We start from the raw sequence: 12,536 nt of genomic DNA on the forward strand, positions 1-12,536 counted from the left end.
TCCTGTCCCACCTGAAGACCCTCACCGACCCCCTCCTGGACCCCCTTCACCTTCGTCCTCCAGCATCTGGACCCTCCAGGAACCTACGCCAGGATCCTGTTTGCGGACTTCAGCTCTTGCCTTCAACACCATCATCCCGTCTCTGCTGCACCTCCAGTCACCAGTCCGTCAAAGCTCCTGAAGTTTGCGGATGAAAACCACCCTCATTGGCCACCTGGTGACGTGGTGCTCAACGCCCTGAAGACAGTGGAGATGGTGGTGGACCTCAGGAAGTCTGCCGTCATGCACCAACCGCCAAGTCAAATTCCATGAATGTCTGACATATTACGCAATCAGCGTTTCCTGATTCCTGACCTGCAGGAGATCACGCTTGAGCAAAAAACATCAGCGAGAGAATGCAGTGATGAACCAATTTTATTACCAGGGGTAGAAAGGTTGTTGGTCAACATCATTTTTAAAAAAAACACATTGTCAGTTCGAACATTGACAAATCAGTGCCAAAATTCTCAATCCTAATAGATTGTTTCATTTGCTGTGAAGATCATTGTAATAACATGAAGGAAACAGAGGACACATTGTGGACAGAATGTTATGCTGTGTTGGTTTGGTTGAATAAATACATTGTAGTGGTCCTGGTTGTGTTGAGCCGGCTGCAGTAGGCAGACTGCACTGCAGCAGCGATTGAAGCGTGTTTAATTAAGGAAGAAGGCTTTTGGCAAATTATCAATGGCTATAAATGTGAGAACATCGAGTGAATTGTCATCCCGTGGGACGCTTTCACGTGTACATGTTCTTTGTATTAGGTACTCATTCTATTTCCTCTATGAAGAGATTATTTTTATGATCTCCCCAAATAGCAGGAGAATTGTGTAATAAAACAGAAAGTTGACATTGAAATTGATGAAATTGATCGTGTTTAACAGTCAAACTGTCTATTGTATCTACAAGAACATCCTATTCTAAAAGTCTGAAAACAAATGCACACCTCACATTCATTTCATCACACTCCATTTTGATACAAATAAAACGCAGTAGCAAGGATGGGAACATTTCCAGCCGCGGCTTGGTCTCAGCTGCGAAAAACAAGTTTGTCGTACCTAGAGTGTCTTTTCAATCAGTTACGTGTGCAGGTTTGCATCCTCAGCTGGCAGCAGCACCGTCTGTGTCCGAGTCTGAGGCCTCAGCCTCATCTGCAGACCCAGTGAGGGACGGGTAGGCCCGTGGCTGGTCCAAGTTGACGTAGGTAACCTTCAGATTGATGTAGTGCTCTCCTACCAGACTGGACAGGATTTGGTGCACTTCGGTTACCAGGCTGCTGAAGCTCGGTCTGCACTCGGGCTCCGGGTCCCAACAGGTCAGCATTACAGAGTAGCTGTGGAATGGAGAAATGTGTCAATGAGTAAATGAGCAGTCAGTGAGTGAATGTGCAAGCAGGTGGTGCAGTGGATGCCATTGTGAGCTTCAAAATCATTCATCATTTCATTGAGATACGGTTGTTGTGATTCTTACAGTGTGTTGGGGCAAAACTGCGGCTGGGGAAGCCGGCGTCCCTTCAACAAGTAGTGTGTGATGTCGTAAGGGTCCACGCTTGGATACGGACTGGCCCCTCTGGTCAAGAGCTCCCACAATAAGATGCCGTACGACCACTGGGAAACAGAAATGCAATATATTGTAGACATGGGTCTGGACGTAAGGAAGTATGTTTCAGAAGACTGGATGAAGAACACTCACCACATCCGACTTGATGGTGAACTTTTGTGTTTGCAAGCTTTCGATGGCCATCCACTTCACTGGCAGCTTTACCTGCTTGTGATCTTGAATGCTATAGTACTCCTTGTCGTAGATGTCCCTCGCCATGCCGAAGTCGGCCACCTTCGCTGTGAAGGTTTCATCGAGCCTGAAAAGAAAAGGCACGTGAAGAAAACTTCTCCCTCAGCCACTTGCTGTTAAGATGACACATATCGTGAAGACACATCTCTCTCTCTGAGACAGCCAAAAAGATGTTCTTCCTAAAATGTAATGTAAAGAAATGTAAAAATACTACATTATGTTGATACAGTTATTTCCAAAAACTATAAATATCTGTATGATGCGTCACATACTGGTGTGACAAAGCTTTTCCTCATGTCACAGGCCTGTAATCAGCGTATGATTCACACTCACATGCAGTTACGTGCTGCCAGGTCTCTGTGGACAAATTTTTTCTGTGCTAGATATTCCATCCCCGTGGCAACTTGGAGCCCGAAGCCAATCAAGTCTTTCACTGTTGGGTTCTGTGAGGGAGGAACTTATCAACACCCATTCTGAAGTATGTCCACACAAAAAAAACGTATTTGCAAAAAAAATATCCAGAAAGCTTTATTGCACAATTTACCCTTTTCTCAGAGCGGATGAAGTGACGCACATCTCCGTGCTTCATATACGGCAGAACCACCAGAGGGAGCCCTTCTTTGGGCAGCAGGATTCCCAGCAGAGACAGAATGTTGGGGTGGTGGAAACCTTTCATGATGATGCCCTCTCTGAGGAACTGGTCCACCTCCCTCAAATCTGTGATCCCTGTTCATACGACACAGATGGTTGTGCAGATTAAAACAAATGCCCCGCTCATTGGATGCTGATTAATTTCATTCCAAAAAGCTATTGACATACTGTTCAGTGACTTCACAGCGCAGTGGGTCTCTTGCTTATTGCTGTCTATCAGGTATCCATGATAAACTGTACCAAAGTGGCCTGCCAAAGGAGAAAATCTGGTTATTGTATATTCAAAGGAAGCAAAAAAACAAAAAAACAAACACATAAGACGAGAGCCTTACCTTTGCCAATTATCTGGCTATCCTCAAGTCGAAGCATCTCAGCTGGGATCAGAACATCTTTGACTTCTTCAAGAAGTTCCGAGCTCAGACTGACCATTGAGATATTGTCCCTCGTTATTAAAGGAATGGACAGATGGTCATTGCTTGCAGCATACAATAAACCTTGGAATGCCCTTCCTCCTGAACCTGATGTTTGACTGGACAGATCCACTGCAGCACACAAGATGAACACACAACCATATTATGAAGTGCATCACTTGTTACTTATACTGAAAATAAGCCACATCACGGGATGCAATCTTCGCTTACAGTGGAAAAAGCTCACGTTGAACCGGTAGGTTAGTCGGTAGCTGCTGATTAATGATTTAAAGTTTTAGTAAAATGGATAATGAATTTGGATGTTTGACCTCGTCTGTAGTCCCCTGTCGGAGAGATATCATGGCCGCTGCCAATTCGGTTGCGTGAAAGCATTGTTGACAAACGGTTCTCTACGTTGGCTAAAAGGATACACACGAATGTGTCGGGTTAAAGGTAAACAGTTGAGGAATTAGAGCATCATCCCAATTGTTGTAGTTTTCAGAATTTCCTTACCTCTCTTTTTCTTCCTCAGGTGGATCATCACAACTAACGCAACGGCAGCACCTAGCGCTGACGCGGCGATGACGCCCACCACGATCCCCGCGATGACGGTGTTGTTGTTGCCGTTGTCGTTGACGACTGTGCCCACGGCGTGAACCTCCCCGTTCACCCGCACCTACAGCGGCGCAAGAGACGACGAGCACAGTACATTGGAGACGAGCACAAGGTCGCTGGGACCCAAGAGCCGACCCTGACCCACCTCGACAGGGAGTCCCTCCCTAGGAATAACCAGGCCTTTGGGGATCCTGCAGGTCACCTCGTTGGACAGGACGATGGCGTTGCAGTTCACTCCCCCGATGGTCATCGCGATCGTCATGCATGAGCTCACTGTGTTCAGTTTGCTATGCTGATGGAGGTGTGAACAAAGAGGAGAACGCACAGATATGAATCGTTTCGCCACTGAGGTTTGAATACGACAAAACTTGTAATAGAAATAGATTTTGGGGGGGGGGAAATGCTTAATCGCAGAGTGTGTACATAACTTACATGCAGTGAAACTTCCGTCATCCCGGGTTTCAACGTTAATTCCTTGTCATCGTTTTCGAAAGGAATGATTTTGGCATCAGGGTGGTAGTCCATAACCTTCTTCCAAAGGTTATTCCCATCCATGTAAATAGAAATGATTCCTGTGTCGGACTTTTCTTCAGGCAGTTTTTCTGGAAAGGTCGGTGCCCAGCACTCCAAATATGTTCCATGACTTGTGCCGCTGCAGATCTAAAGTGAAATACGCCCGTTATGTGTTGCTATTGTTCACAACAGCAGTTTGTGTACAGTAAATACATAGAGTTTAACACTAAAAGAATGAAAATGATTGGCTACTCATTGCTGAAATACTTAACAATTGATGTACTCTTTATACTGTATGACACGAGAATAAAACCAAAGCGTTACTTACTCGTCGAAGGGATTGTATGTTGGGACTTTTGGATGTGTACTCAACCACAGTTACGTGGGCAGAGTCAAGATTCTGACCCTCGACCACCAGCTTGGAGCCACTGGATAACAAAACGTATGAGCGATACGTTATTGTGTGTTCAAGCAACGACGGGTTCTTTTAGAGTCCATTTAATTTGGACATAAGACTGGGATCGGTATTCTAACCTTTGGAAGCTGCAGTTAGGATAAACGGCGGTTATAACAGGGTCTTTCTTGAAGGAGAACTTCTTGGTGGTTGTCACATTAAAGTTGTCAATGACGATTGTCACAGGCACCTCTCCAACATTGACTGAAGCTGCTGTAAGGCAGACAATCGAAGAAAGCCCGTTTTCTTTGCGAACACTGAAAAAGAAAAGAGATCAATTCAAAATCCAAAACGTGCACAAATTCCTTCTTTGGAAAAAGAGGCGAAACAAATTCCTCGTAGAGCGTTAGTTACGTGCTGGCATGAGATAAACTCTTCTATCTTTGCTCACCTTTGGATGGTGCACTTCTTGTTCCCAAAGAAGACGTCTCTCTGCGTCCCAGAATCCAGAGATCTTCCTGTCAGTGTAACCCTCGTTCCTCCAAACGCAGGCCCACGTTCAGGCCGGAGCGCTGTGATGATCGGCTCCTGGTTGGATAGAGGCGAAATGTTACATCACACTGATCATTTACATAAATAAAGACCATTCAAAGAACTCACGTTTGGGTTTAAAACTAAAATCACATCGATGTTGCCATTCTCACCACAAAAGAGAAGCCAGGAATCTGTGAGATTCCTTCGATTGAGTAGCGGCCCGCAGCCTCCCCCTCGTGGACTTCCAGACTGATGTTGAGGTCCTGGTTTGGAGTGTTTTCCTGAATCTTGCATACTAGACTGCATTAAAGAATTTATGCATTTATGAATTCAGTAGGAAGATATAATCCAACAGCAACTCAGACAGAAATCAACAGCAGAAAATGTTGCAATTAGAAAGAAGAAGAAAATGGCTATTTTCGGTTGAGACTAAGAAGCCATAATTCACAATTCGAAACATTCTAACAAATCAACAAGCATCCCAAAACTAGACATGGGACTCCACGACATAGTACTGGTCCCTCCGACACAAATGCTGAGGACAGCAACTCACACTTGGCTACTGCTCTTTTTGGGCAGCACGCTGCACACGGTCCCAGAGCCCACTGTGACGGTGTGGGTCTTGCCGCTGATGATGGCGGGTGGCACAGGAGACCGGAACTCCCAGCCACACAGGGTCACTTCTGTCTCAGCACCAGCAGGTGTTGTTTTGGGGAAAAACTGCAGAGGGAAAAAAAGGGGTTTCATTCAGAGAAAGCAGCAGCACAATCCAATTGGTCCTGTTGTGACTCACAGGGCCTCACGCAGGAAGCAATATTTGAAAAAATCCTCCCGTAAAAAAGAAAGGCGCAGGCATTTTTGTTAATTTATATAAATTTGTTATTTTTCGTTGTCAGTAGCTATGAATTTCTGGAATAATTCACCATTTCTTTCTAATTTTTTAAAGGTAGAACATTTTATTTTTACAGTCTACAAAATGTTTGCCCAATGTAAGAAAACTTGCTTTTTCATTTGAAGGAACATACAACATTTTGAATTATTATAAGTTTGATAGATTTTGACTGAATAAACACAAACAATCCACAGGTACAAATTAAAACTATAAAGCTCTTTGATAGTATTGTGTGCTTTCATCTTCTGGATGGTTTACTGACTGCGTTTCAATAGCATCCCTCCAATTCTAGCAGAGTGTTTGCACACCTGCCATTATACAGCGTGAAGGAGCGAGACAAACTATTGGCTACTCGCCTCCAATTTATGATCATTTTGCACACCTGGGTGAGAGCAGATTTGTACGGTCAAGATAAAATAGCTATAAATTTAGGCCACAGCTGCAACGATGGCCGTTGTGTTATAAACGTCGTGCCGTGATCAGCTACACACAGCGGCACGCCTACCTCCGTTATGACAGGTGCACAGGAGTCTTTGTTCCACCCAGTGCTGCACTCGTGCCGCCTCGAGCAGAGTCCCGCACACCAGCCACAGTTCATGAAGCGTGGAGCCGTCAAACACATGGAGCACGTCATGAAATGTGCACACCCTGGTCCTGCAGAGGGCACCCTGAACATCTAGATGAAGGACAGAAGACGGTGCATTAGGCCAATGTGATGGAGAAAAACAGTCAATAAGCGGGAAAGATGGATCCTCTCATTCGAGTCAAACCCAAAAATTGGGTATTAATACTTTGAAAACATTTGAGTCATTTGGCCTAAATGGAGAATAGAATTTATTGTGTGTCCTCCAGCGGATTATGGATGCTGTGCTTTTTGTACTTTAAACGTAACCTTAGGATGCTTCTGTGTTCTTTTGGTACTGGTGTCAAAATAGCGAGTGGTTTGTGGAACACATTGTTCTGACAGCCCTGACCAATAGCTTTTTTATTCTGTCTAACCAATTAATGAATACATATTGTAGTTGACCTGAGTGTGTGTGTGTGTGTGTGTTTGCCTTTTGTATTTGACCATTTTGATTCCCATGAAGACACACTACAATCAAAATGTTGGACTGTAATATTAAAAGCTGTAGATCCCTTGAAAAGTCAATCAGAATTGTACCTTATTTCCCACTACGAAGAGAAGGGACTCGTTTGAGTACACATCTGCTGTCCTGGACACTGGATCCTCTCCAAGTGAGTAATTGGCAAAAACAACGGGCCCGTACAGAGAAAGAATGACCTGAACCAGACAAAACAGAGCAATGTCAAGGAATTTCATTTCTCAGATTCTCAGTATACACATGCCTCTGGCTCATGTAGTTCAACAATAACAGTTTTATGTGTAGCCATGTTTATTATGACAACTGAAAAAGAAACACGGTATAATACACGTACATAAACTGAAGAAGTGCACTCCTTAATGACTATTTTATGCTGCTACCTGCAGAATGCGGCCATCCGAGGTACCAAAGTGACCGAGCGTGTGATTTCCAACAGTGGTGACCAGGATAGAAGTGAAAAGGACGTCACTCATCTGCCTGTTGAAGACGTCTACTCTGTAGTAAGCCTTTGACACGAGAGTGGGTTTGGCACTGCAGGTGTCACCACCTTCAGAGCCCTGTGCAAGCAGGAGAAACACACACACACACACACATGAGTATCTCTCCCTGTCAGCAGGAGTCTCCTTCTGGGAATGGAGTACTATATAGCCTCGCCTCCAGTCATACAGTAACAAGCTGTTAGAGGAGCACGGTCATAAAGCGGCAGGGGCTCCGGGCGCCATATGTTGATCTTGGTGACAGATACCGAAACTGGACTTTCCACACTTTCGGACAACGTGAAACAGGTCCATGACATGACTGTGTGTGGATGCTTGGTCGGCCATGCGTTACTTTGCGTGATAAAAAAGTATTAACAACGACGTTGTGTTACACATTCCACTGCCAAGCCGTTTAGCTGACCTGCCCCAGCATGCCCCCCCCCCCCCCCCTGTTTGCTTCCCATGCTCCACATTCACGTCATTTCACCTTTTCGGTTGTAGTATTTCTGCATCTGAAGCCTGAACACACGTGGTATCCACGTTATTTTATTGTATTTCAGCTTTTTGGGCAAGTTAATGACTTTTTCATTCATAGATTAAGTTGAAGATTCTTTCCTCTCTCCCCCTTATTTCTTCAATATTAAACCAATTTCCTCCTCACATTAGCGTGGAAGCCCGGCTGTCTTGCGTCGTCCCTCCCCCTTGGAATTCCACCCTTTTATCAGCAGGATTTATAACTTGTGTTTCTTGGCACACGTTCCAGTACACATGGCTGCGAGAGCTCAAAGGACACAGTTTGAACTCCACAAAGAAGGAGAAGACCACACCTTCATCGTTCTGTCGAGCACGACAACCGAATGTACCATTTAGAGTGTTTAGAGATTGAACCCTGCATTTTGTTTTAGGTTTAGATTCAAACCACCAGACCGTCTTTGTAGTGCAACAATTCTCTCCACAAAGTAGAGTTTACCGATGACTCGTTGAAAATTGTAGCAAGCCTAAGAATCGAATTCATCAAATCAAATCTCTCTGTACTTTAAACACAACACAGAAATACTGAAACTTAAGAGAGCAGAGAAACGGTGTGGCAACGTTCAGGTCAGGCCGCTGACTCATCCGCCCCTCCCAGTTGTCTGATGTGGCCTCTCACACACCTTCACCGGAGTTGCCGCGGCCCGGAGGCACCGACTAGTCCGGTAGTCAAGAACGGCTTATTGCTCAATAGGATGATATGAAACTGTGTGCTTAATGATAAACTGCATTGTTTCAATCGCTAGTGGCTTAATTACACAGCGTGTATCAGAATAGGTCACTTCCTGTCTGGGCGTAGGAGGACCCGTTTCTCTGCTGTGACGACAGTCTGGCCCGAAAAAGTAAAGACAAAAACAAGAGTTACTCACTTCATGTGGGCAGCTCTCGCAGGGCTGGAAGTGACAGAGACCTCTCGAAAGCTGCTCTTTTCCCGACTTGCAGCAGACCTCCACACCTGTTTCTATGGCCAGGTTTACTTCAGTCAGAGGGAAGGCACACAGGGCTGAGCTTTTTTTAGCTTCACCGTGCACGTTCACTTCTGCGAACACCCCATAGAGAATGTCCTCGGCCTCTTTCACCCTCAGCTCCTTTGCAAAGTCCTGCCCGCTGCGACCAAAGTGGGCCGCCTGTAGCCCATTGTACACGATGTCTTTGAACTTATCGCTTTGTCTCCTCCTGCGCTTTGGTTCGTAGCGACAGTCCAGGACCAACTCTCTGTACATCCACACCTCCGGAGTGTGTATCGGCAGTCGTCCAAGGCGAGTCTGAAAAGCCGAGTTGTTCCTGAGAGGGTTTTCTCTCTGCAGCGACAGGAAGTAGACGAACTCCTTGGTGGAGAAGCTGTAGATGTAATCAATCTTGTAAGAGTCCTGCAGACCGGGGAGCACCGTCAGGCCGTTCGTGACCAAGTAAAACCCATCCTCAGTTGCCAGTGGCCTCACTACCGATATCGACCTCCTCGGGTACCTCTGTGCCACTCGGCCATCGACAGAAGCTGCGACGAAGAAGAACGTTGTGGCTCCGTCGTCGACGACGGTGACTTTGGTGCCGAGGGGGCTGGCCAGACAGTCCGGACAGCTGGTCGGGGAGTTTTGCTCCCCCGTTTTGTATAAACAGACGGGCTCGGGCCGCGGAGAGCCGGTGTCAATGAAGTGACAAATCCCATGTTGAGTACTCCCGCAAACGTACAAGTAGGGAGAGGGAAACGCAGAGCGATCCAAGAGCAGAACCTCGTTGTCCGTGTCCACGGGGTCCTCAGAATCTATTGCTGTGCTGCACAACCCACAGGTTTCGCAGTCGGGACTGCCAACAGGTCCGGTTTTAACCTGCCAGATTTTTTCCATATCATAGTTGACTGCCTCAATTACGTTCTGACACGCAACATACACGTCCGACCGACTGTCGTCCAGGTTCAACGCTATGTTCTGTATGGGTTTGTCCGTCTGGAAGTGAGGGAGGGAGTATTTTACGGTGAAATCCGGCAGCCTCTTTGGAGGAGGAACACATGAGTGCTGTCCCGAGGCTGTTTGCGTTTGTATCCATATGCACAGTGTCAGCAAGGCGGCACAAGTGACCATCTCCACGTCACGGCCCACCGCGATCGAGTATCACCTGCGAGATATTTTCCTCAAAGCGAGCATTCTGGAGAGGCGGCGGGAGCCCTGCGAGGGAGAACACAGACGGAATGATGAGATTTAACAGACACGGAGCCGGAACATTTGAATCTCACATTCAACAGGGATCCATTTCTTTCGAGTGGATACGGTTTGTTTGAACTGAGAAAAGGAGCCTGGGACACGGAGAGAAGCTGGACCCAACATGGCTGAGAGACGTATTGAGCTGAAGAAGCCAAAAAAAATAACTAGTTGGTAGGGTTGGGATAAAATATACTGAGGGCAAGACATGACTTGCTGCAACATGTTGAGTAACTAACGAAATGTTGAGGCCTCCAGAACTATACACTGAGTAAACAGAGCAACAGCTTAGCCTAATTAAAAATGACGCAATTCATGGTTACTCATTTATGCAAATGTTATTATCATCTGTCAGAATTTGAATACACACATGTGGAATCGACCACCGTTTCAAAATGTTCAAAGCAGTGAGCCTCCGCTGAGCCACGGAGTCAAAATAACCAATCAGGATCATTTATATGAATAATAAGTTATTTAAGTGTATGGTTCAAAGTAGGTGATGAGCTGTGAATTATGTGAAAGTGTCCTCAGTCACTCATTCACGTTGACAAATAGCTCCCCCGGACACCCTCCTAAACAAATGTAAGCTATTTAAAAATAAATCTTCTTACCTCACTTTGGCAGGGGGCTGAATGTCTCCAAATGTGAATTATTTAAGAGATAAATTAGCTGTTAGTGAAGGTCCATTCAATGACCCGCAGCAGCTTCTTACTTCACACCACCTGAGTCCCGCTGGCACCGAGTTTACCCTGGCAATAAATGACATGCAGGCTTTGGTATAAACTACTACTGGTCTACAGATTTAACAAAAAAAATCTAACGCCCGTCTTCAAAATAAAAGCGCACCAGGACGAAGTCCTTATATTGATAGTGTGATTATGGCAATAGCATTCTAAAGAAATTGCATCCATTAAAATTTAAAGCACAATTATTTTTTATATTTTGTATTACAAACATAATTTGTTGATAATACAAGCAGATGGTTAGATTGGCTATGATATTTTATCATTTTTTTGCAACAATAAATAGGCTTTTACCTTTCATGTCATTTAGCTGACAATTTATCCCAAGCGACTTACGATAAGTGCATTTTAACCATAAGGGTACAAACCCAGAAGAACAAGAAAGTGCAATTTCAGTAGTAAGCCAATTTACAACTTGCTATAAATAAGAGCCATTATGCTTATGCTGTAACATTTAAACACAGTGATCATGCAGATCATCACAAAATTAAGTTCAAGTAATAAGATTAAATTCAGTAACTTTATGTAAACGTTCTTACATTTAAGCAGAACTGTGAGCTAATAGAGTAGTATATAGCATAAGTTTGAGTAAATTTGTTTAGATTATCCATATACTCCCTTATTCCATAAGAACACTTTCATTATTTGTATTTCTCGTGTTTTGTATAGCAACCGATTTTAATTTATAATTCCTTTAAACTCTACAATTTGTTGTAGATGTGTTGTGTTTAGAGAAAGATTTAAGATTTATTTTGAAAAATGAAGACCGGAAACCCTTTTTGTCATTCAGGCGCACTTGACTAAAGTCTCTCTCGTCAAGCCGCGCCCGCAACAAGGAAGTTTCAGGCGGTTGCGAAATCTCAACTCCTCAAAATGATCCTCTTGTTCCCTTCCCAAGAGTGAACTCACATCACCAAATGCTTTCCCACTCCGTCGTAACTGGGTCGATTTGTTGGAAAAACTTTCTCAACATGTGAAAGCAGTCTGGCTACGCCTGTGAGGTTGTTGCCAACAAGTGCATTGCTTTCAGGTGATGAAATGAAGTTACTCTTCAAATATAGTCCGGCCCGGAACCTCCGAGACGAAGCGCCCCCCCTTTCTAGTCCGCCTCATATCGCGTCAGCTGTGTGACCTTAACGGATGAAAAAGAATATTGACAGAAAAGGACAAAGTAAACAAACTCACCCATGTTGGCTGTAACATAAAACACGAGGCTATTCGTCATCGCCAAATGTTTTAATTGGTAAAAAAAAAAAAAAAAAGAAGCAGATCAACAGGTTAAACATCTACTACTGAATCCAAAGGTCAGTAGGAGCCACATTCATTGCCCTAAATCACCAGAGAAAACAAACAAATTGTTTTTTTTTTAAAACAGCAGCGGCACACAGTCTGTCCCTGTGTCCCTCACATCCAGGGAGAAAACCAACATTACCAGTGCAATTAATGGGCCATGTATTATGAGTATTATGTTCTTAAGCATTAGTATCTACCAAAATAAATTCTCTGAATGTTTCAAAACGTGAGAGAGCTTTTGAATAGTGTGTTTTAAGATTTCAGGTTCCATTTGAGGTTTGTCATAATTACTGCCTCAATACGTAATGATGAATCATTTCCTATCACTCCTTAGCTCAGTATATTCTCTTAAA

The 12,536-nt window shown here is 44.5% G+C and overlaps 1 protein-coding gene across 2 annotated transcripts; it reads right to left on the reverse strand.

The window, feature by feature from the left end:
* Positions 1–396: 396 nt before the first annotated feature.
* On the reverse strand, positions 397–12,094 carry LOC119230150 (macrophage-stimulating protein receptor-like). 2 transcript variants are annotated; one of them, XM_037491175.2, is made up of 22 exons: positions 12,076–12,094; positions 10,759–10,896; positions 8,822–10,114; positions 7,323–7,499; positions 7,002–7,121; positions 6,345–6,515; positions 5,501–5,667; positions 5,118–5,247; positions 4,865–5,001; positions 4,554–4,730; positions 4,348–4,447; positions 3,939–4,166; positions 3,652–3,798; positions 3,405–3,567; positions 3,221–3,310; positions 2,814–3,023; positions 2,650–2,730; positions 2,375–2,556; positions 2,164–2,273; positions 1,732–1,897; positions 1,510–1,646; positions 397–1,372 (listed from the first exon to the last, which is right to left on the reverse strand). In XM_037491175.2, the coding sequence occupies exons 3-22, from the start codon at positions 10,028–10,030 to the stop codon at positions 1,141–1,143; spliced, it is 4,134 nt and encodes a 1,377-aa protein (XP_037347072.2). In that variant the 5' UTR covers positions 10,031–10,114; positions 10,759–10,896; positions 12,076–12,094; the 3' UTR covers positions 397–1,140. The 2 variants fall into 2 exon arrangements, with proteins under 2 accessions (XP_037347072.2, XP_037347074.2); XM_037491177.2 differs by lacking the exon at positions 3,221–3,310.
* Positions 12,095–12,536: the final 442 nt, after the last annotated feature.

This window comes from Pungitius pungitius, chromosome 8 (assembly GCF_949316345.1).
Source record: "Pungitius pungitius chromosome 8, fPunPun2.1, whole genome shotgun sequence".
NCBI lineage: Eukaryota > Metazoa > Chordata > Actinopteri > Perciformes > Gasterosteidae > Pungitius > Pungitius pungitius.

Excerpts from the sequence above, each read along its gene's own strand:
- LOC119230150 (XM_037491175.2), bottom strand. The coding sequence starts at position 10,030 with ATGGTCACTTGTGCCGCCTTGCTGACACTGTGCATATGGATACAAACG. Across the intron at positions 2,557-2,649 it reads CGCTGTGAAGTCACTGAACA|GGATCACAGATTTGAGGGAG; the intron begins GTATGTCAATAG and ends TCGTATGAACAG. Across the intron at positions 1,647-1,731 it reads TCACCATCAAGTCGGATGTG|TGGTCGTACGGCATCTTATT; the intron begins GTGAGTGTTCTT and ends TCTGTTTCCCAG.